Here is a 25,064-nt window from a genome sequence, read left to right as displayed (position 1 = left end):
ACAGAACTTGAAGACTTGAAATATTACTGGTTGAAGGGGGTTCGTACTTGCTGTGTATATAATGTTCAATTAATGCAGGTCCATGGATTTTGTTTAAACTGAAACTTTAGACGCATGGTCAGAGTTCATATCTTTATCAGAATTAAGCTGGTGTTTCTATATCAATGTAGACCTACATTTTCTGTACTTCAGCTGTTTTGTGATATAAGTCATCTATTGCAAGCCTTTGAGAGGCTATATCTATATAGGGTAAAATGTAGGACTTGATTGCCTGGTAGGTATTACACCTTAAAGATTGAATTTGGATTTAGGGTGTCTGACTAATAGATTAAACTAGGGGACTAAACCTGATGTCTCCATATCCCTTCATCCCTATTATATAAGATAATACACAATAGCGATGTCAGCTCTATTACCCCTTTATGTCTTATCACATCCCATCTCACCTCTGTTTGATTATATGAAGTCTAACTATAAAGATTACCACAGTAATCATGAGAAAATTATTGTCTATATAGTAAAGTGATCTTAATACACAGGTCAAAATGTATACTATGGCTTTTTACGACCCCCAAAAAGCAGTCTTATTAAGCAGTTGGTCTATGTGCAGAGGTGGTCAGTATGTACAGAGGTGGTCTATGTACAGAGGTGGTCTTTGTACAGAGGTGGTCTATGTACAGAGGTAGTCATGCAGTATGTACAGGAGTGGTCAGTATGTACAGAGGTGGTCTATGTACAGAGGTGGTCTATGTACAGAGGTGGTCTATGTACAGAGGTGGTCTATGTACAGAGGTGGTCTATGTACAGAGGTGGTCTATGTACAGAGGTGGTCTATATGTACAGAGGTGGTCTATGTACAGAGGTGGTCAGTATGTACAGAGGTGGTCTATGTACAGAGGTGGTCATGTACAGAGGTGGTCATATGTACAGAGGTGGTCTAGTATGTACAGAGGTGGTCAGTATGTACAGAGGTGGTCAGTATGTACAGAGGTGGTCTATGTACAGAGGTGGTCAGTATGTAGAGAGGTGGTCTATGTACAGAGGTGGTCAGTATGTACAGAGGTGGTCTGTATGTACAGAAGTTGTCAGTATGTACAGAGGTGGTCTTTGTACAGAGGTGGTCTTTGTACAGAGGTGGTCAGTATGTACAGAGGTGGTCAGTATGTACAGAGGTGGTCAGTATGTACAGAGGTGGTCAGTATGTACAGAGGTGGTCTATGTACAGAGGTGGTCTATGTACAGAGGTGGTCTATGTACAGAGGTGGTCAGTATGTACAGAGGTGGTCAGTATGTACAGAGGTGGTCAGTATGTACAGAGGTGGTCAGTATGTACAGAGGTGGTCTATGTACAGAGGTGGTCAGTATGTACAGAGGTGGTCTATGTACAGAGGTGGTCAGTATGTACAGAGGTGGTCAGTATGTACAGAGGTGGTCTATGTACAGAGGTGGTCAGTATGTACAGAGGTGGTCAGTATGTACAGAGGTGGTCTATGTACAGAGGTGGTCAGTATGTACAGAGGTGGTCTATGTACAGAGGTGGTCAGTATGTACAGAGGTGGTCAGTATGTACAGAGGTGGTCTATGTACAGAGGTGGTCAGTATGTACAGAGGTGGTCAGTATGTACAGAGGTGGTCTATGTACAGAGGTGGTCAGTATGTACAGAGGTGGTCTATGTACAGAGGTGGTCAGTATGTACAGAGGTGGTCTATGTACAGAGGTGGTCAGTATGTACAGAGGTGGTCTATGTACAGAGGTGGTCAGTATGTACAGAGGTGGTCTATGTACAGAGGTGGTCTATGTACAGAGGTGGTCTATGTACAGAGGTGGTCTATGTACAGAGGTGGTCTGTATGTACAGAGGTGGTCAGTATGTACAGAGGTGGTCTATGTACAGAGGTGGTCAGTATGTACAGAGGTTGTCAGTATGTACAGAGGTAGTCTATGTACAGAGGTGGTCTATGTACAGAGGTGGTCAGTATGTACAGAGGTGGTCTATGTACAGAGGTGGTCTATGTACAGAGGTGGTCTATGTACAGAGGTGGTCTATGTACAGAGGTGGTCTATGTACAGAGGTGGTCTATGTACAGAGGTGGTCAGTATGTACAGAGGTGGTCTATGTACAGAGGTGGTCAGTATGTACAGAGGTGGTCAGTATGTACAGAGGTGGTCTATGTACAGAGGTGGTCTATGTACAGAGGTGGTCAGTATGTACAGAGGTGGTCAGTATGTACAGAGGTGGTCAGTATGTACAGAGGTGGTCAGTATGTACAGAGGTAGTCTATGTACAGAGGTAGTCTATGTACAGAGGTGGTCTATGTACAGAGGTGGTCAGTATGTACAGAGGTAGTCAGTAGCACAGAGGTGGTCTATGCACAGAGGTGGTCTTTGTACAGAGGTGGTCTTTGTACAGAGATGGTTTATGTACAGAGGTGGTCAGTATGTACAGAGATGGTCAGTATGTACAGAGGTAGTCTATGTACAGAGGTGGTCTTTGTACAGAGGTGGTCTATGTACAGAGGTGGTCAGTAGTGTACAGAGGTAGTCTATGCACAGAGGTGGTCTATGCACAGAGGTGGTCTTTGTACAGAGGTGGTCTTTGTACAGAGGTGGTCTATGTACAGAGGTCAGGTCTTTGTACAGAGGTGGTCTATGTATAGAGTGTGGTCAGTATGTACAGAGGTGGTCTATGCACAGGTGTCTATGTATAGAGTGGTCATGTACAGAGTGGTCTATGTACAGATGTGGTCCATGTACAGAGTGGTCTATGTACAGAGGTGGTCTATGTACAGAGGTGGTCTATGTACAGAGGTGGTCTATGTACAGAGGTGGTCTATGTACAGAGGTGGTCTATGTACAGAGGTGGTCAGTATGTACAGAGGTGGTCAGTATGTACAGAGGTGGTCTATGTACAGAGGTGGTCTATGTACAGAGGTGGTCAGTATGTACAGAGGTGGTCTATGTACAGAGTGATCTCTGTACAGAATTGGTTTACAGGGTAGTTTTCACTGTCTTTCTGCCTGCAGTCTGTCAATCTGTATGTTTATACATTATCATTTTCATTCTTCTGTGTATTTCAGAAACCTTCAGATACTTGTAAAGGATTGAAGTATCTTAGATAAATTGTAGATTCGTTGTTGTCATCATGACATCATGTCAAGGTCATTGATGCTATTTTTAACCAATCATTGTCACCACAATAGTACCTTCAATTCTCAACTTAGATTTTTATCATTTTGCAAACAATTTGAAAGTTTTAAAGATTAAATAAATATAGTTACCGTAAGTTAAGGGGAGAGTGCTAGAAGTGGATGTGTATAAATTTATCATTACTCCGAGGTTATTTTGTGTGAACAATTCAAGCCCCATACGCCTTTTATTTTCTGAAAGGATTGGGTAAAAGTTTCACATTCTCGACACCATTAACAGGTTTGTTTTCTTTTTTTTTAATATATATTTTTGTCAATCACTTTAAAACCTATACAAGAAAATTTGACTCAAGTTGATTGCCCAAAATATTTATACATCAGAAATGTATTGATTTCCTTGTAACCTGAAATGGCGATATGATCCTTGGTAATGGTCTATATATTGAATGTGTTTATTTAAGGATTGGCTTTGGTTTATACCTATATTTACCTACCATGGTATGTGTGTTTTGTTCCATACTTATGTCTGTTAAAGGCATATATACCCGTGTGTAGCCGGTCATTAATTATACAGCTTTGTTCTTCAAAATATCTCTCTTTATAATCAAAAGCATAAGTCTGTTTTCAAAGGCCAGGTTTATATAAACTGGTAGTTATTGACAAACCCTGACAGCAATGGGCTGTAAACAATATGACTGGCATCAGTGAATCTACGTAGATACCTACCTCCTGTGCATTAATGGAACAGGAGAAAATGAATAATTCAACAAAAATTCCCAGCAAACGATTGAAATAACGGCCCGTAGCCGGGTGGTTGCTGTGGCAACCAAATGATTTTCTCTGTGAACGTACTCGGAGAAATTTGCAAAAGCCTACCTGGGACGTTTTAGACTGACAGGACTACCTGTCGAATCAATATCAGGTAGCTTTGTCTCGGAGGTTGTGGTGAAAAATTGATGTATGTGGGCTCGTAATGCTAGTCCAGTATACGCTATCACACCAATATCCCTTTCTTTGTCGTCTCGGCTCTATCAACTGTTTCCACGGTTACCTCAATACCTAAGCCAAACTTTGGACCTTTATTGACAGAGCCAGAGGTTTTGTTCTCATAGCCAAGTTTGTTCAATGATGGGAAAATAATGGATATTGTGAAGAGTTCAATGAAACTCTTGGAAAATGGGAAATGGATTTTTTTCAGCGAAATATAGCTTTCTCTCATATTTATACTTTTGTTTGCTTATAATTAGTGACGTGGTGGTAATTGATAGATCTATCATTGTAATTAGTGAAAGCATTGTCAATTAACTGCTCAACTGTATCTGTCTGTGCTATTTTGTATTAAGGACAAAATATCATAGCATGAATTCCCTTTGAGTTAATCAAGAAATGGTTTAAAGGGAAATTGTAATTATTGAATATATATCATTTTGAGGTTTCAGTAAATGCAAGTATTCAACGCTTTCATGTTATTTATTGATCTATAATGAGTTATATAGAATGCATGGTGTTTGATCTTGAAACAAAGAAATCATGGATGTTATGGATAAAGTTCTCTAGGAGAAATTGTAATTTAAAATTAAAATAGGAATTCCTAAAATATAGCTTATTTCACTTTGGTTTGATACCTTATTTTTAATTGTCTGAAGAGATTTTGAAAAGCTAAAATTTTTAATAATAATATCTCTTAATTTTTAAATTGATCATGATCGAAGTACATTGATGCCATACATGGGAAAACCCTCTTTACACTTTTCAACATGGTTTTCTAGTTATAACCCTGTTAACTTATGATCAGTGTCTGTAGAACCAGTGTGACGTTGTTCAAACATTTGAGTTTAGTAGACTTCAATATAAAGGTAAATTTGGTCAGGATTAACAAATTAGGATTTTCCAGTTGTACATTCTTTTGAGACAACAAGATTTAACTGAATTTCTATTTGATGTGCTGGACTGATTCCCAATTGAAAACAATTATAAATTTAGGAACATATGCACATGTATTCCAAATATTTGAAATTCATATTTATTTTTGTGAAAAATGGGGGGAAAAATGTTTGAAAATTTGGATTCCCTTGGCAGGTGTCTGGTAATGGTTGCAGAAGTTGGAGAAATATGAAACGATTGTAATAATTGTCATGTTTTATCATATTATTTGACAATTTCAATAAATTTACCTAAATACGGGGCACCTGCACATGTTTAATTTATGATAAATTATGCTGTAATGGCCAAGAAATGTTTGAAGTTTCTGGTGAATAATGCATTTCCTGAGTGTTACAGATAATACATAGTATGACAAGGTTAAATACTGTTCGGGTCATTCGGTAGAATTTGGGGAAAGGTCAAGACAGTTGTCTTTGAATCTGTGTGATATAAATTTCAATACTTTGTTTGAATTATAAATTAAAATTTTGTTAATTATTGAATTATCATGAAAGGTTTGACATCTCTTTACTCATTTGTTTGGTGTTAAATCATCTTGTATCTCATAATTCTTACTTTGTTAAATCCAGGTAAAGGAAGAAAAAAGAACTGCAATAAAATCTAGAAAATTTATTTGATATTTAAAATAGCCATAAAACTGTCTTTCTATCATGTACCTCTACTCTAAAATTTCAGTACAATTTTAAGTAGCAGAACCCTGGAATTTGACGTACATGTATTCCTATTGCTTGATCATAAGACAGACTTTTAACTAAAGTCACAATATCTTTTGGGAGGTTAAATGGGGCGGGTTTTTTTTTTTGTATTTCTTTAAACTATTTGCAATATAATCTCATGTTCAAAGTTCCGGTGTTTTGCAGACAGTATTTTATATACTAGATGGCGTGTGACTAATTCTGCTGTTAAGACCCTTTATTGAATTATCACAAAACTATAGTACTGTAGGCTCAATTCAAACAGCTGACAATTTTCTCAGGTTTTATCACCAAATTAAGACCTGTTTTGATAAAATTCTGACGTTACATTGTACTTGTAGATCATGTGAATTGAATTTTTTTTTCTATCATTTGGGAAATGTTTAATCTGAAGTGGAGCAGGATAGACAAGCCACATGTTTAAGCGTGAACTCTTGTGTCCAAAACCCACAGTCCTCTGGCCCTTTACTATAGTAACACTGATAAGAAAAAAACGATAAACTCCAAAATTTTAAAGTTCACATTACATGACATGAGAATTGAAATGATTCTCAGATGATCAATGCCATATATTGGTTAATTCAAACATTCAATTATGAAGTAATATCAAAATTAATTTGTGTGTAATTGACTTAATTCCTGTATATCGTTAAACAATTAATTAGCTCTTTGTATGAAATCTACTCAATCACGCTGAACAGCTGTGCAATCAATTTCCAGTTAACCAGGAATTAATATGATAAGATAACTGAAAATGAAACAGATTTTCTGGATTTTCAAGGTGACTTTTTCACATCAATGTCATATTACGTTGAAATGGAGTATCATAGTTTTCTGCATTAAATCCTATGTCAGAATTCTTCTGTTTTAGATAATTAATGCTAAATAATGGCTGCCTGGTAATACTTGTTAATCCAATTAAAGTCCTCTCTGTTTATAAAACATATTTTTAAAAAACTGTACATGAAGTATATATATGCTTTAACACTACTGTTTTAACATAAAATACACGTTTATGACCATACAACCCAATTGGTTTAATTAAGGGTATCTGCTAATCCATGATGTATAAGTTATAATTAAGCACGTGTCACTGGTTTGTAAGTAAGAATTTCTCTATGATTAGTAATTACAGGTATATACATGGTTAGTAATTACAGATATATACATGGTTAGTAATTACAGGTGTATACATGGTTAGTAATTACAGGTATATACATGGTTAGTAATTACAGGTATATACATGGTTAGTAATTACAGGTATATACATGGTTAGTAATTACAGGTATATACATGGTTAGTAATTACAGGTATATACATGGTTAGTAATTACAGGTATATACATGGTTAGTAATTACAGGTATATACATGGTAAGTAATTACATGGTTAGTAATTACTGGTATATACATGGTTAGTTATAAAAGGTATATCCAGTTAGTAATTACAGTTATACATGGTTAATAATTACAGATATATACATGGTTAGTAATTACAGGTATATACATGGTTAGTAATTACAGGTATATACATGGTTAGTAATTACAGGTATATACATGGTTAGTAATTACAGCTATATACATGGTTAGTAATTACAGCTATATACATGGTTAGTAATTACAGGTATATACATGGTTAGTAATTACAGGTATATACATGGTTAGTAATTACAGGTATATACATGGTTAGTAATTACAGGTATATACATGGTTAGTAATTACAGGTATATACATGGTTAGTAATTACAGATATATACATGGTTAGTTATTACAGGTATATACATGGTAAGTAATTACAGCTATATACATGGATAGTAATTTCTGGTATATCCAATTAGCAATTACAGATACATGTATTTCAATGGTTAGTAATTACAAAATATGTATCTTTGATTATTTGTGACTGGTTTTTTATGGTTGTAAGTAAATTTGAAAGGATTTATAGTCTTTCATTAGGTTTAAATTTTGTATGGTTTGTTACGAAGGATATATCTTTTATTAGTATTTAAAAGGGTTTTTTCAAGGGTAATTAAGGGTACATTAACGTTTGGTTATCAATGTGATATTAATGATAGGTTAAGTTGTAACATTAGAAATTAAGAATATATGTCTTTTGGGAATTTAAATAATCCAGCATAATATATCTTTTCAGTGCAATCCTTAATGGTTAGGGTGTTTGTTAGTTAGAGTAAGTTATGGACACACACTGTAATCATTCGTCGTATTCCTATCCAAACTGGAGATTTATTAGGATCTGATGATAATTCCAAATAAGGACGACTCTGTACTGAATCTGAGAAGTCATTTAACAAACAGAAAACAATTAATTAACATTACAATTAATCTCTAGAGGTAGAAATCTCCTCTCAATGGTCAACATATTGGCGTTTTGGTTGAATTTTATTGGTCATTAAAGAAAAAAATATGCATAATCCAATTGTGTCGTAAATGTCGAAGTTTGAGACATAAATTAATTATAATTAATTATTCATGGATTCTGACGGAGAACAAAGAGTATATTTTAGAAGAAATGACTGCGAAATGCCTTAAAATGACACAAACTAGTTCATACATTTACATTAACCACTACATTTTTGAGGAAGTATGAAATTAAATGTCAGAGAAATTCATGAAAGTAGTGACAGACAGACCCTGAGTGACGTACCGAATTAGTAATCGGGCAGCTATAAACTTTGATTAGCTATGTCAGAGTCGAGTGACAGCTCTTGTCATTCAGGAGAGAAATCCACAGCTTTCTCACTTTTTTCTGCTTTATTCTGTCACCGAATTTCATTTTTACGTATCCAAAAGCAAGAGTTAACCCATCATCTGCAGAAAATCTGTCTATCCATATACAAAAAAATATGCAATTAATTCAAAACAAAATTTTTTATAGATCCCTTTGTATGCCCCTTTTTGACCCTTTTGGGTATATTATAGTATTACCCATGTAGGTGCCATTATGTTCTGTTTAATCCTGCTTTGACTCCATATGGAGTCTCGGCATATATGTTAATGATACTGACATTTCTATAGTTTCTAAATTTTATAAATGTTTCTTTTTAATGTATTTCTCTACTACGTGTATAAGAAGCTTATACTGTAAATTTTACAAAATATGTGTTATCAAATGCTAAGATGATTTTTATAGTGTCACTTGTCCATTACATTTCCTGAGAATAGCGGCATTTGTATCAGGTTACAATCTTCCAAACCAGCATTGGTGTTTAATGCAAGGGAGATAATCTTGGTGAATTACAGAAAGCAGGATAATCCTCCTTGGGTCACTAGATTACTGAAGCACTGGGCAGTTTGATAAGATTTTATCAAATGTTGACTCTAATAAATGTTATACATGGCAACTTTCATCAAAATTTATCTATTTATTATATATGGCCACTATGAAGGCATAATTAGATATATATAGATAAACTACAAATTGGTGGTACAAATTGATTGTATTTTTAATTCACAATGAAATGATAAACCAAATGTAATTGTAAACTACAAATTGATGATAGAGATTAACTATATTTTAAATTCACTGTGAAATAATAAACTATTAATTTTAAAACATTACAGATTTTCTTTTAAATGCATTTGACTGTCCAAATTATACAAAATCATTAAAATAAAAAAAATGATAGAAATCGTACAAAAATATATTTTTTATGGGTACATGTTGTATGTAATACCTTAATTGAGTACTGTATGTTACAAGTTAACTGTTGACGGGACAGCGTTTTACCTGAAAACTGGACACGATATTAGGTTTTAATCAGTAATCTCGTCACACAAGCGTTCCTGCTGATTTAGGATTTTGGCATTTACAAGGTAGATGTATGATTGTCAGTGTTAATATAGATTTTTGTGACGCGTGGACACATATCATTCTGTCAAGCTGTCCAAATGTGAGTCATGTCCAACTCAAATATTTATTCTCTAAAGCTTCAATGTTAAGATGTTTTCCATAATTTCTAATATATAACTTTTATTTATCATTTTAAATGCATTTTATTTTATATAAATATAGATGTATATCTGTCAGATCTATTTTAATATGTTTGTTATGGATGAAAAAAAAATATGTGTTAACTCATCGGTAGAGTGTATTAACAGTAATTGATGTATATATACACATATATTCAAAAACAAAGTGAATAAAAGCTTTGTGTTTATTCTTTCAATTAATTATTTAAAATATCGTAATTAATTTATGAATAGGAAAGTAATAATCTGTCACATTCATCATTTACTGATGTTCTGGGATATGTTGACATAAAGTAAAAATCTAAGAGTCAGAACATTTTGCAGTTTGTGAGACGAAAATTGATGAACATTGTTGACATTTTTTGTGTGATATATTGGACTCTCAATCCTAATATTCAAATTTTGGCCGTCAAGAATATTTGATTGTCATTAATTAAATGCCAGTGTACCAGTTGACTTGACGAAAGAGGACTATGCTGAGTTTTTCTGTGTATTTATCGAAATGCATGAATATGGATTACTATTTATTAAATCTAATACATCTGATATATACTTCGTGATGTTGTTTTTATGTTTAAAAACAAGAACATATATTTTTGTTATGATTTAATTATAACCCCAAGTAATAAATAAAATAGAGATATTATTACAGTAGTACTTTAAGGCCCCACTAAAACACACAATAACTTGTCATAATAAAACAATAGAAGTGTTCTGAGGCAGATCAAGCACTATTAGGCTGACATTTTTTATCCATTTTTTCCTTGGATATTAATTAAAGTACTTTGGGTTTTTTCTTCTTCTATTTTTTTTTTTTAATTTTATCTTAAGGGTCAGGATGACCTATAGTCATCATGTTTCGTCCGTCGTCGTGCGCCGTCCGCCGTGCGCCGTCCGCCGTGCGCCGTCCGCCGTGCGTTAACTTTTCACATTTTGAACTTCTTCTCAAGTTTGACCAGTGGGATTGAGCTGAAACTTACCTGAAATGATCCTGAGATGGTCCCGACAAAGTGTTGTTATTTTTCGGGTCGATCCGAAATCCAAGATGGCCGCCACAGCCGCCATCTTGAAAACACATTTTAAACTTCTTCTCAAGTTCTACCGGTGCGATTTGGCTGAAACTTGCATGAAATGATCCTGACATGGTCCCGACAAAGTGTTGTTATTTTTCGGGTCGATCCGAAATCCAAGATGGCCGCCACAGCCGCCATCTTGAAAACACATTTTGAACTTCTTCTCAAGTTCTACCGGTGCGATTTGGCTGAAACTTGCATGAAATGATCCTGACATGGTCCCGACAAAGTGTTGTTATTTTTCGGGTCGATCCGAAATCCAAGATGGCCGCCACAGCCGCCATCTTGAAAACACATTTTAAACTTCTTCTCAAGTTCTACCGGTGCGATTTGGCTGAAACTTGCATGAAATGATCCTGACATGGTCCCGACAAAGTGTTGTTATTTTTCGGGTCGATCCGAAATCCAAGATGGCCGCCACAGGCGCCATCTTGAAAACACATTTTGAACTTCTTCTCAAGTTCTACCGGTGCGATTTGGCTGAAACTTGCATGAAATGATCCTGACATGGTCCCGACAAAGTGTTGTTATTATTCGGGTCGATCCGAAATCCAAGATGGCCGCCACAGATTTTGAACACATTTTGAACTTTCTCAAGTTCTACCAGTGCGATTTCGCTGAAACTCACATGAAATGATCCTGACATGGTCCCGACAAAGTGTTGTTATTATTCGGGTCGATCCGAAATCCAAGATGGCCGCCACAGATTTTGAACACATTTTGAACTTTCTCAAGTTCTACCAGTGCGATTTCGCTGAAACTTGCATGAAATGATCCTGACATGGTCCCGACAAAGTGTTGTTATTTTTCGGGTCAATCCGAAATCCAAGATGGCCGCCACAGCCGCCATCTTGAAAACACATTTTGAACTTCTTCTCAAGTTCTACCAGTGCGATTTGGCTGAAACTTGCATGAAATGATCCTGACATGGTCCCGACAAAGTGTTGTTATTTTTCGGGTCGATCTGAAATCCAAGATGGCCGCCACAGTCTCCATCTTGAAAACACATTTTGAACTTCTTCTCAAGTTCTACCGGTGCAATTTCGCTGAAACTTGCATGAAATGATCCTGACATGGTCCAGACAAAGTGTTGTTATTTTTCGGGTCAATCCGAAATCCAAGATGGCCGTCACAGCCGCCATCTTGAAAACACATTTTGAACTTATTCTCAAGTTCTACCGAAGGGATTTGGCTGAAACTTGCATGAAATGATCCTGACATGGTCCAGACAAAGTATTGTTACATCTCTGGTTGATCCCAAATCGAAGATGACAACCATGACACTATGTATAATTAAGTTCCTATATTTAAAGGCCCTTGGGCCTCTTGTTTGAAATAAAATTTGTTGAAAGAAATTGAAAATGATCCTGACATGATCCTGACAAAGTGACACCATATATAATTAATTTTACTATTGTCAAGGTAGTCAGATGACCGTTAAGGCCCTTTGGGCCTCTTGTTTTTTTTTTTTAATTTTATCTTAAAACTAGTTTGAAGGTTTGACATTAATTTGAAAATACTTAAATGAGGCCATTTTTATACATGTATTTTGGAAATATATAGAGAAGCTTTATTTGCTACAAAGAAAATATAATACTTGTGTGAAGACTTCTTTTGTAATATCTTTTTAATTACTAGAAGAGTAAACTGGTGTTATCAAGAAAGAATAACTTTCAACTTTTTAATGCCCATCTACCAAATTTGATGGATAAAAGATGTAATATACCCTTAAATACGTGACAACAGGTTCACCTTATAATATCATTATTTTGTTAATACTAGCAATGTTATTTTATCTTTTTCAGCCAACAAAACTCAGGACAAATTCACAAACAGTGCTGCTTACATTAAAGCTGTATTCAATCAAGGCAAGGTGAAGACCAATTCACAGGGCAAAGTTCTCTTACCAGACTACTCCAAGTATCTTAAAAGGTATTTTGACTTATATGTTATCACTTTATCATTTTATAAAGTTCCTTACTACAAGACAGACAATTTATTTACTGAAACTAAAAGGGGAGTTAACTTATTTACTAAAATACTCACTGGAGAAGTGACTTACTCCAACTTACAGAGGAGATTACATACTTACTCAAAAATACCCTGGGGAGATATTACATAATTAACTTAATTTTACAGGGGAGATAACTCACATAAACTTAGTCTCACAAGGGAGATAGCTCACATTAACTTAATCTCACAGGGGAGATAACTCACATAGACTTAATCTCACAAGGGAGATAGCTCACATAAACTTAATCTCACAGGGGAGATAACTCACATAGACTTAATCTCACAAGGGAAATAAGTCACATAAACTTAATCTCACAGGGGAGATAACATAATAAACTAAATCTCACTGGGGAGATTACTCACATAAGTTTAATCTCACAGGGGAGTTAACTCACATATCCAAACTCACAAGGGAGATAATTTAAACTCAAAAGAGAAGTTTAAGACAAATACTTAAACTTACACTAAAGGGGATACATAATACCTGAATCTCACAAGGGATGTAACTCACTTTTTCCTCACACATGTGAAGTCCTAATGTTTATAAAAAAAGGACTATATCACTGATTTTTGTTTTATTTAGATTCAACAATGGCCAGGAGTGTAAAGTTAAATACTGCCATGAGCTGGGGTACCGTGAACATTTCCACTGTATGGACTGCAACTTCCGAGTATTCGTCAAAAAGGAAGAAATGGTTCGACACTTCAAATGGCATCGCAAGCGAGAGGAGTCTCTCCAGCATGGGTTCATGAGATATAGTCCAATGGACGACTGTAGTCAGAAATTTGTAGGCTGTACACACAATGGACGTCAGACTCATTACCACTGTCTCCAGGTACATCATAGTGTATACACCCAACATGGGCCCGGCACCATAAAACTATTCTCAGACAGATTTTTTTACTCAAGTATATGATTTAACATAGACTTGAGTAAAAAAATCTGTCTGAGAAAGTTTTATGGTGCCGGGCCCAGGTCTTGGTCATAGTAAAATTAAGTTTGATATCAAGTTAATCAAAAAATCATTTAGAAAATGATTAATTACCTTTCTTAATCAGGGTGTTGATTTTAAGAAATTAAGTTTGACTAAATATATATGTTTAAAAAAAAAAGTAAAATTGCAAGAAATAATATATATTCTGTTGCTACAGGGTGGCTGTGACAAGGTGTATATCAGTACCTCAGATGTACAGATGCATGCTAACTACCATCGCAAGGATTCAGCCATTATTCAGGAAGGTTTCCAGAGATTCAGGGCTACAGAAGACTGCGGTACGCCATCATGTGCCTTTTATGGACAGAGAACCACTCATTTTCATTGTCGCCGGCCTACTTGTAACTTCACCTTCAAAAACAAAGCAGATATGGGTGAGTTCAAGATGCAAAAATGCTGAATTTTTATCTATTGATGGTATTTAATATCATAGATATAAATATCTAATATAGTAAGAAAAAGGTGTGATAGTGGCAACCTTTCACCCCTGAAGACGTAATTAAAGTCTCCAAAACCAGGACTAGAACAGTCCATTAATAAAGACCAGGGGTCATTGAGTTTACTTTCACATTTGCAGTTGGGTTGTCTATAATCATTTATATGTATAGAAAAAAATACTGTTGATATTTAGCTGATGTTATAACTATGATGTAACATAAATCAGATTTGCATATAAATTGACCAGAAAGACTTGAAAAGTTAAAAGAAATATTTGATGCTTGGAATTTGATGCTTGGAATGAAACTTAAAAAAAAAACATTAAAAAAAACATGATTCAGAAAAAGGTCAATTTTGTGATGTCTGTTCGACATTTAAATTTTTAATTTTCTTTACAGAAAAGCACAAAACTTATCACCAGAAAGATGAAGTGCTAGCAAAGGATGGATTCAAAAAGTTCATGAAGTATGAACACTGTGGTTACATGTCATGTCGTTACTCCAAAGTCAGCAACCATATACACTGTATACGAGCAGGTAGGTATCTAAAGTGACACCATTTAAACACCATCCTTAGAAAAATGGTGAGGTAATTTAAATTGTAGTTAATTTAAGTATTTTTATGTTGAATTATTTGTTTTAGGTTGTAACTATGTGCTGCATTCCACGGCCCAGCTGTACTCTCACAAAAGGAAACATGAAAGGCGAGATTTTGAGTCGGCGTACAGAAAGTTTCGTGAGGAACAACAAGATGTGAAGGGTGCCCCACCTCCTTCTGGCATCATACAAGGCACAGCGATGCCGACGGGGATTAACCCACTCTCCAACATGCCGATGATGCCAAATCATCAGCCCATGTCACTTCCTGTATCAATCAAGCGTGAAGCACCAGATGATTTTGTTTCAAACGACTCAAAAAAGTTAAAGACAGGTCAGCCCGGCATGTCACTACCTCTTTCTATCAAACAAGAAGCTTTTGATGACTCTGAGAGCAATGAATCTAAATATATGCTTGAGGAACCGCCTGAGAATCTGAATGAAAATAGCTTCTCTGATTTGAAGTCGGAGTCGTCTGAATCAAACGCTGCTATGGATGTTTCCAACCAAGACCAGGATAGTGACAGTGTAAAAGATGATGTGTTGGATATTCCTGACACTTCATACAGTGAGCCAAAGGCAACAACAATGGCTGCCCTAAACCTGACTGGTACCAATCTAAACGACTCCCTAACATTACCAATACCAATGATACAAACCCAGAAGGAAGTTCAGGTCACATCTCCACAGGAAGTTGTGCCAGTCCGACAACAGTTACAACTTCCTGTCCAAATCCCTACCTCAGCGCCATCTATGGCGACCCCTCTGGTGGCCCCAGTCTCTTCTCCAGCTGTGTCCCAGGCTGTCTCCTCCGTTTCTAGTGTCCCTCTTCCAGCTCGACCCCCTATCATGGAGAAACGTGAGCGGGACGAGGCCTGGAAAAATTACCTTATTAGGTAAGTCATAGATCTACTTCGTTAATAATGCTTCTTAACCTGATATATATATAGTGTTTTTTATGTACTCTCATTACACAAAGGCATACTTCCTTTTACACCAACATACATGGTGAATATAAATTTACTACTTGACTTATTTTGTATTATTTGCATGTGAGTAGAATTTAAAATAGAAAGTTGAGTGAATTATAAATGAAGATCCATTGAACTGCATAGATATCACATGCTCATTGAAATTCTTTTGTGAAAATAAGAAAATAATTCTGAATTTTAGAAAATTCAGATTTTGTAACTAATATTTCTTTGCAAGTGCACTGTTCAAAGATGGATAATTGATGTTTCCAAAGGTATTATAGCTGAATGAACAAAGGGAGATAATTTGAAACATGCTTTATATGTCTTATAAATTATGATCTGTAATTGACTTCTGGCCTTTGACCCTGACAGGTACACAGCCAATGACCCCTGTAACTCACGATGTCAGTATCTTTACAAGGACCACTACCATTGTAAAGTGGAGGGATGTCTTGTCCTGTTCAAGTCCAAAGACGGAGTCCGAGAGCATGCTAGGTAAGAATCATGATAATTTTTTCATTATGTCATTCTTAAAATGAAAGAAGATTTATATAGTTATCGTGTCTTTTAGTACATAAGACATCCTTAAAATAAAATACAAATGAAAAAAAAAGAAAAAAACTTTTGAAAGTTTCTTAAAAGTAAAAAAATAACCTTCTTAAACTTTAATACATGTATATGTACACTGTACTGAACATTTTTCTGGTTTTAAATCTTAAATAAATTTTTGAATTTTGAAATAAGTTGTATGACTGTTATATCTTACTAGTAATCTGAGCTTCCTAGCTTATTTTTTGCAATTGATTGAGCTAAGGTTACTTTTATATAAGGACAGAAATGATATATACATATAATAATGTTTTACTGTTTGACAGGTTCCATGAACTCCAGGATCGGATCACCCCAGTGGCCTACCATGTTTATGAACAGCTACAGGCCTGTCCAAACAGCTGTCAGTACAGTCTGAAGGAGAAACACTATCACTGTATCTGGGTACGTGGACTACCTAATTAAAACAAATTATTTAAATAATTTTGATGTCATTTAAGCATTTTGTATTGAGTGAAATATTAATTCAAAAGTTAATATTGAAGCCTAGTTTTCAAATCTCTGTGTATAAGCACCTGTTAAATCCTGAACTATAATTTCTCTTTACAGTCTGGGTGTACACATGTCGTCCCACACGTTGGTCCAACCTTTGGCCGACTGGAGCACTACAGGATACATGAGTATGCCAGAGCATCTCAGGGAAAGACATACAAATTTTCTGGTTCTAAGCTCGAAGATAGTTCTCCACGACGAAGGGGACGGCCTCCAAAGTACCCTAAAATCGACATCCCAATCATCCCAAAAGTGGAACTGACTGAAGAGGAAATCGCCCAATCAACAAGGAAAGTTGCCATCAACAGTACAGGTCTGCCAAAAGTTATTAATGGGTTTAAGATGTTTGAGGAGCACGAGGAATGCCCTGATGAATTGTGTATCTATCGCCAACAGCAACATTATCACTGTGCCCGACCACGCTGTCATCATGTCACCGATCGACTGGACGTACTCAACCTTCACGCAAAAGATTTCCACAACTTTGTCACCATAATGGAAGGCTTTGAGTTCTTTGACCGAAACGTCAACTGTCGCCGCAATCACTGCAACAATAACAAAATCAACCGACACTTCCATTGTGTGAAGCCCAAGTGTGATTACTCTTTTGTCCGTCACAGCACGATGATGCAACACGATAAAAAACACAGGACAGAAGGCACTTCAGACATGAAGCCTCTCCCACTCGTCAAAAAGGAGGTACCGGTAGCTCCTGTGTCTGTTCCAGGGTTCATGCCTGTTATCCCAGCTCTGTCCCCAAGTCCTCTCGAGTCTGTCAACAAGGGTATCATCAAGACATCAGGAACGTTCTTCCCCTGGTCCGGACTTAGTAAACCTACCGCCACCATGGCAATCCCGACACTGACAACACAGTTAGCCACACAGATGACTCCGATCACCACCCTTCAGGCTATGCCGGTGGCTGTACCCAACATGGCACTGGTAGTTCCCACCGTGGCCACCGTCAGCTCTGTAGCCACTCCTGTCATCACTCAGGGCCTGACGGGTGGAAGTGTTCCGCTGTCAGTGTTATTACAACAAAGGGGAGGTAACCCTGTACCAAAACCAAACTGGCAGGAATTAAAAGATAGTATGCACTTTGACATCAACCAGAATTGTGGTAGACCATTCTGTAAATTGAAGAAAAAAGACCACTTCCATTGTTTCGACTGTAACCAGGCTTTCTCAGATCCATCGCGACTTCGCATTCACATTTGTAAACACGGCATAAAGATCAGCAAGAGTGAAGAGAATGCAGCAGCAGCAATGCCTGCCTCAGTTATAACACAGCCCAAGGTCCCATCAGCAGCTGGTGTGAATGAAAAAGAGGATTACCCTCCTGAGAATGCTCACCTCTCTGAGCCCGAGGAAGAAGAGGAAGATGAATTGAATGGATCCTCATCATTAAATCTCGAATTCTCAACATTTTCTACCATGATTGCTAAAGCACAGCAAGCCAACTCTACAGGAGTACGACCTCCATCTACCAATGACAGTGATCCCGGGCTTGGCTTTTCAGGGAGGCTTGTTATTGATGATAGGTTTCAGGAGGAGAAAATAGGAGATGTTGTCGACAGTAACGATAACAGCTTAGATGATGAAAAGCAAGACGATTTGAAAGACGGAGGATCAGGTCGCAAGTCTGGACGAAAAAGGACGGCAATTAAACGCAACGATTTTGTGGATAGTAATTCAGTTGTTACAAAACAGAAGAAAGGTTCAAGTCCTCGTAGTGGGAAGGATGACTCGATTCCTGATGGCTACACACGTATTAAACAAAAGGAAGACTGTCATTACGAGAAATGTGCCTATCGTCAAGGTGTGACTCACTTTCACTGCATCAGGGAGGATTGTGGGTACAGCTTTAGTGATCGGTCGCGCCTCATTCAACACACACTCAGGCATGAACGTATTGACAGCCTGACGGGTGGAGAAATGCGACAGTTCCGCATGAATCAGTCATGCAACGTAGACAATTGTGAGTACCAAGGGAAGGCATCCCACTTCCATTGTCTGAAGTGTGACTATTGTTGTACAGACTCGAGCAAGGTTCTCACCCATCGCAAACACCATTCCAAGATGGACAGCATCAGTTCTCAGGGCTTCGTCAAGGCCTCTGTTGACGAAGATTGTGGTGTGGCATTGTGTCAGTACAATAGGAAGCAGACTCATTATCACTGTACAAGGTCACCTTGTAATTACGCTGTCCTCGGACCCGCCCAGATGTCCTCACATAAAATCAAACATGCCAGTTAAAATTTAAACTTAATGTAACACACAACATTCCTGAAAAGTTACTCCTAAAATGTTATTGTTCAAACATTCCAGCTTTGATTCAATTGCTTTTGTTTTGTGAAAAGTAAATTAAGATATTCTTTAGAATTGAAATATTCTTCGAAATAGTACATTATTATGATATATATAATATATTCTGAGAATCGAAGAAAAAGGTAAATATTGCTGCTAGTCACAAAGTGTACTTTGGAGAAAAATTTCTGTGATTTTGGAGTTCTGATACGTTTAGTTTATTAACTTGTGGTTTTTACAGTTAATGGAACACAACTGCTTGACTTTTAAGTCTGAATGACCTCTAGAACATTCCACATATATAGTGTCCATAGAAAATCACAGGTTTTATGATCAGACTGAAAAGATGTCCCTTCATTATATTGGAAGATTAAAATATGAGAAAATCTAATTATGAAATTATATACAAGATGTAAACAAAGATTTTTAGATGGATCATAGTTTTCACGATGCTAAACATATTATATTTTATAAACATACACATATACTGTAAATGTATATTGTATTAATATAAGATATTTGTGGATGTACCTGAAGAAATATTTCCATCATCTTAAGGAAAATTTACTCGATTGTGGAAGGATTTACATCAAAGATAGACAATTGTAGATCCAGAGACAGTTGAGTAATGAGAACTTGACATAACATCCCACATGATAAAGCAATATATATATTTCAGAGTTTAGCGTTGCATTTTTATGACCACATCGGTTGTTTGAAACGTGCCACCTGATCTGAGGTTTTTTTTAAGGAGAATCATATGAGGTTTTAAGGAGAATCATATGAGGTTATATATTATGTACTTTAAAGTTGCTCCACCGCTGACAAATGGTATTTTTTCACTATCAAAAACAGGAGTAGACGATTTAGTATTTTTCTTCAGTTACAAAAGTTACTTACTTTACACCATTACCACCATTGAAAAGTTTGAGCTTCTAATTTTACTTGAAGTTAAAAACATGAAAAATGATTAATTGCATCCTGAAAAAATTCTGTGTCACTATATCCTATATGGAATGAAGTACTGATTGCGCATGCACCAAAGGCGAAATAAATGATTTTATATTATTTTTGGTTTTAATATGACATACATATACACGATTAAACACCAATTATTGTTCAAATGATGAATATCATTTATGCTCTGTCGGCGGTGGAGCATCTTTAAAGTAAATGGATTATAATGTTATGCTGGCCTATACACAGAAGATAGAACTCAAAGAGGATTGATTTTTCAACTCTCAGAAGAGAGAGAGTATAATAAATGATTTGATTGGTGTTAAAAACATTTTATTTTGATTCTAAATTTGTCTAGAAAAATGCTCCTGATTACACAATTAATATTTAATTTCTTTGACCACTATTTATTAAATTATATATTTCACAGATGTTTTTGATCATATGATAATGGTGATATTTTGTTTACTATTTATATATAGTTGACCTTTAACCTTAAGACTAGTCTCACAGGTAAACCAGAGTATTGTTACAACAACACATTATTTTCTATTTAAGGATGCAATGTACATATTTATATTTATATCTATATTTAAATTAATGAGCACTTATTATATACACATTTAAACTGGTTGTTGATATCTAGAAGTTTAGATATGGTTGTTTTTTGTGTGATTGTAGATAACGAACAGTTTGCACATGTTTTAAATGTGTTGGATAATTGTGAAAATCTAATAAATTATTCATTATTTACTGATAACTTAAGATGTTGATATACTGTAGGGATAATGTATTTGGGATAACTTATTTTGATGAGATATGTTTTTGACTTAAATAATGAAGGATTAGCTAGAAAATTGATATTGAATTACATATACAATTGATATTGATATTCTTTAAAACTAGTTAAAACATGAATTAATTACCTTACTAAGATTAGTTAATTTTAGTATTGATAAGGGTGTTTGATTATCCAGAAATATCTTTCATTCATATTCCAGACAATTGTAACAGTATGTATTGATATTAAGCATTAAAACCCCATTAAATTATCAGTATTTGCTGATTGAAAAAGATTTGGAGACAATGCTGATCCTGTTACAGATAACTGCACATAACAATGTCGTAGAAATGAAATTGCAGGAATTTGGGTTTCATACAATCTCTATCTTTTGATGAAAGAGCATTATTTCCCCTTCTGAGGAGAAATAGTATTGTTAAATTCTGCAACTCGCTTATTAGGGTCCATTCAATCAACACAGGCTCTCAAGGAAAGCATTAGTTATTACTAAAATGTTTTGGATGTTACAGCATTCCAATATCATTACACTAGTTGCTTGATGTTTTTGAAATTACTTGTCTATCAGGGACTTTGAAATAACCCAGTATTGAAGTGTGATCTATTAGTCTAGTGTAGAAATTCTAGTCTTTTTGAAGTGATTGTGTGTATGTGTGCAGTTAATTTCACTATACATCGTAAATGTGTTGATCTGCAAAAATACTTCAGTGCTAATTATTTTTATAGTGATTTTTTTTTTAAAGAAACTCAAAAGTGATGATGAGTTTTATCATACATTTCACCACCGGTCACTGCTGCTCTCCTTAAGAATTCTATGCATTTTACTGTATAATTATACTGCTGGAGTAACTTTATAGCATGTGTTTTTGGCTACAGTTGGCAGAGTTGCCTCCCTTGATTTATAAAATTCGTACTATTGCAATAATATGTTGCACACATTGTGTCTAAATAATATGTTGCACACATTGTGTCTACGGTAAATAATATGTTGCATACATTGTGTCTACTGCTGATTTCATTATTTAATTACTTAATTAAAATGTTTATGGATACAAATATTTCATTCTCTTCTCTCTTTCAATCAAATTATCTTTGCACAATAAATGATGTAAAAAAAAAAAAAAAAATAACGACAAAATATGAAAAGATATGAAAGTGATAGATGAAAAACTTCAAAAAATTCTTAAACAATAATATCAACATTCCTATTTGAATTTAATTGGGATTTGAAAATCTTAATTTTATAACTAAAAGTCTATTTATATATATCATAGTATTATAAGAATTGTTTTTGCATTAAAGATAATGTATAATAATGTGATACAAACCAATCAAGAACAGATAACCACGATAAGGTGTACTGATAGTATTATGTAGCTCACAGCATTGCGTATGTGTGATTGTGTGATTCTTAGTGTCCATGTAACTTGTACAAGTTTTTTTTTTCTGTGATAGCTTATCTTCAGGACAAATTGTACTGTCAGTTGGTTTCAAGTACATATAGTAATCTGTCTCAGTAATTTTTTTGAAAATTTATATGAATTAATCAAATTGTTAATGATTTATTTTTACTTGACATTCCTTGCGCCATATTAACATAATTCTGTTATACACATTCCAGTCAATTATAGACATTATTTTCTAGTTTTTTTCTCCATCGGCTGACTGAATAACATTATTCACGTACAGCAAAGTCAGATGAAAACAACGGCTCTAATCAGTTTCCATAAATAGTCATCTACTCTAATTTTTGTCATGTATTTTTAATTTATCATGCTCGAATTATAAAAATGGCTATCTTCACTGGTCAGTAATTTTCTCGGTTGTAGTCTCAATTTGAAGATAATGTTTTGTAAATGGATAATGTTTTGCACATAACTCAACCTTTTAAATGAAGGTTTGATGCACAAAAGGATTATTTATTCTGATACATTTTAATATTCTGCTGTTTCACATTTTGTTCCTGCTATGCAAACAAGTATTACATTTACATAGGTGTCTTATTTATTCTTATCTTAACATTGTATTTATATAACCATATAGTTGTCACAAATATGTAGCTATGATACCATACGGGAACCTTGTACAATATACATGTATCAAGATGTAACTAAGGAAATATTTATATATCTTATAAACTGTCTTGATACACCAGTATCTTGCACAAAGGGAGATAATTCAAAGATAGGCTATGGTTCCTAGTGTTTTGTCAGTTATTAAATGAAGACAAGAAATAAGATTTGATAAGATAAGAATCTGCAGGATTGAATGTAATTTGTGGAATACTTATTTTACTGAAATGTTCTTGTGATTAGTATGCTGGTTCTGTTTACTATATTTGTATGGGTAGTAGGAAATACCAAATTAATATAGTACATCTGGGGAGAGATATGTCTCAGTGGGCAGGGCTCTTTATTTATCATTATTTTATTTCTGTATTTATTTAATCAAGTTTGTACATTTTTCTTTCCTTCCTGATACAGTTGATGCTCCTTTGATATCAATATTTCTGTAGTCATTTGCTATTGTATTTTCTCTGAGGCCTTTTGAAATGTAGAAAGAGGACTCGGATGTGACCTGATTGTATAACAGCAATGATGTTGATATACTATTTATAATTACACTGTATATGATATGTACAATAATAAACCCGGTCATGATGACATCATAATTTTGTGATTTACAAAAATCAACAATTCATTTAACGAAACATGAAAATGTTCCCTATATATTGTAGCAAACTTTTTATTTAAGTAAAATTTTACACTTAGGTAAAATGTCATCTTTTAACGCTTAAATTCAGATGTATTTTTATTCATCAGCACCTTCACATAGAGAACCCGGTCTGATTTTCAATTCAGGAACAAGTTTTCATCTATTTGATTTTTTGAAAATTAAATTCCTTAATATCTACAGCTAGTCAATCATACAATATTACATACATATAATTGACTGTAACTGTACTCCCCATTTATCTTATTACTTTCATTTTATTTTATCAAAAATTCAAACCTGACTGAACACTCCAGTTATGGATTGTTGATTTAATTATAGCATTTTTTCACTTTCATAATGTTTAGACTTTAATATACATTTCTGCACCCTCCAGTTCACAATAGTATGTTCCACCTCTTAAAGAATGGTTGTTCTATTTATGACCTGGAGGGGTGAACAGCAAGGAATTCCTTATATTAGAGCACAAATTAACAGTTTGTTATATCATAGTCTTGAGGAATAAACATTCCATTGACATTATTTCAACTTGTTTGTTCTTATTTCACTACGAATACCTACATTATCAGTACTGTAAATGTACTTGTTTTAGTGCCATCAAATTTTAGCATAAGTGCGAAAAACTGTAAATTATTATTTATGAGCAAGAATATAAATTAGCACAATTCTGTGCTTCAATACCAGAATTACCCTTTTACTTTAGCACTGCATGAATATGCATTAGCAAAGACAGCATGAAAATGGAATAAAACTATATCGTTAAAATAAGTACGTTTACTTTATATCGGGGCCCCTACATATTGTCACATGCCCTCCACCTCTGGGTTGCGAGTTCGAATCCCATGTGGGGCAGTTGCCAGGTACTGACCGCTGGTTAATGGTTTTCCTCCGGGTACTCCGGCTTTCCTGCACAAACAAACCTGGCACGTCCTTAAATGACCCTGGCTGTTAATAGGACGTTAAACTAATCAAATCAAAGTTTACAATATATTGCAAGCTTTTCAAAAGTTCCCTAGTCTTTTGGAACCAACTGATTAGTGTTTCCTTATTTACTATATTTTCTCACTCAAACAAACAAAGTTAGCTTGTAATCAGTGGTTGACATGATCAATACCTCTTGTGCAGTATAACTGGGGTGTTTGGGGCCGCGGTGATCAGTGGTTGAGTTGTCCCAACATATTACCGTAAGCCCTCCACCTCTGAGTTTGAATCCCATTTGGGGCAGCAATGCCAAATAATGGTCGGTGGTTTTTCTCCGGCTTTCCTTCATCAACAAACCTGGCACATCCTTAAATGACCCTGGCTG

General features: G+C 35.1%; 1 protein-coding gene across 1 annotated transcript in view; it reads left to right on the top strand.

The window, feature by feature from the left end:
* Positions 1–24,280, top strand: part of LOC138319232 (zinc finger protein castor homolog 1-like) — a 44,846-nt gene extending 20,566 nt beyond the window's left edge. The window contains exons 3-10 of the mRNA XM_069262230.1: positions 12,651–12,777; positions 13,442–13,694; positions 14,011–14,227; positions 14,690–14,827; positions 14,934–15,783; positions 16,234–16,356; positions 16,737–16,854; positions 17,020–24,280. Of these exons, the coding sequence (XP_069118331.1) occupies positions 12,651–12,777; positions 13,442–13,694; positions 14,011–14,227; positions 14,690–14,827; positions 14,934–15,783; positions 16,234–16,356; positions 16,737–16,854; positions 17,020–19,218 (4,025 nt within the window). The 3' untranslated portion in view covers positions 19,219–24,280. The remainder of the gene's footprint in view (positions 1–12,650; positions 12,778–13,441; positions 13,695–14,010; positions 14,228–14,689; positions 14,828–14,933; positions 15,784–16,233; positions 16,357–16,736; positions 16,855–17,019) is intronic.
* The last annotated feature ends 784 nt before the right edge of the window (positions 24,281–25,064 follow it).

The sequence above is a fragment of the Argopecten irradians genome, chromosome 1 (assembly GCF_041381155.1).
Source record: "Argopecten irradians isolate NY chromosome 1, Ai_NY, whole genome shotgun sequence".
Lineage (NCBI taxonomy): Eukaryota > Metazoa > Mollusca > Bivalvia > Pectinida > Pectinidae > Argopecten > Argopecten irradians.
The sequence above is the reverse complement of the archived record's forward strand: the minus strand, read 5'-3'. Positions and strand labels throughout refer to the sequence as shown.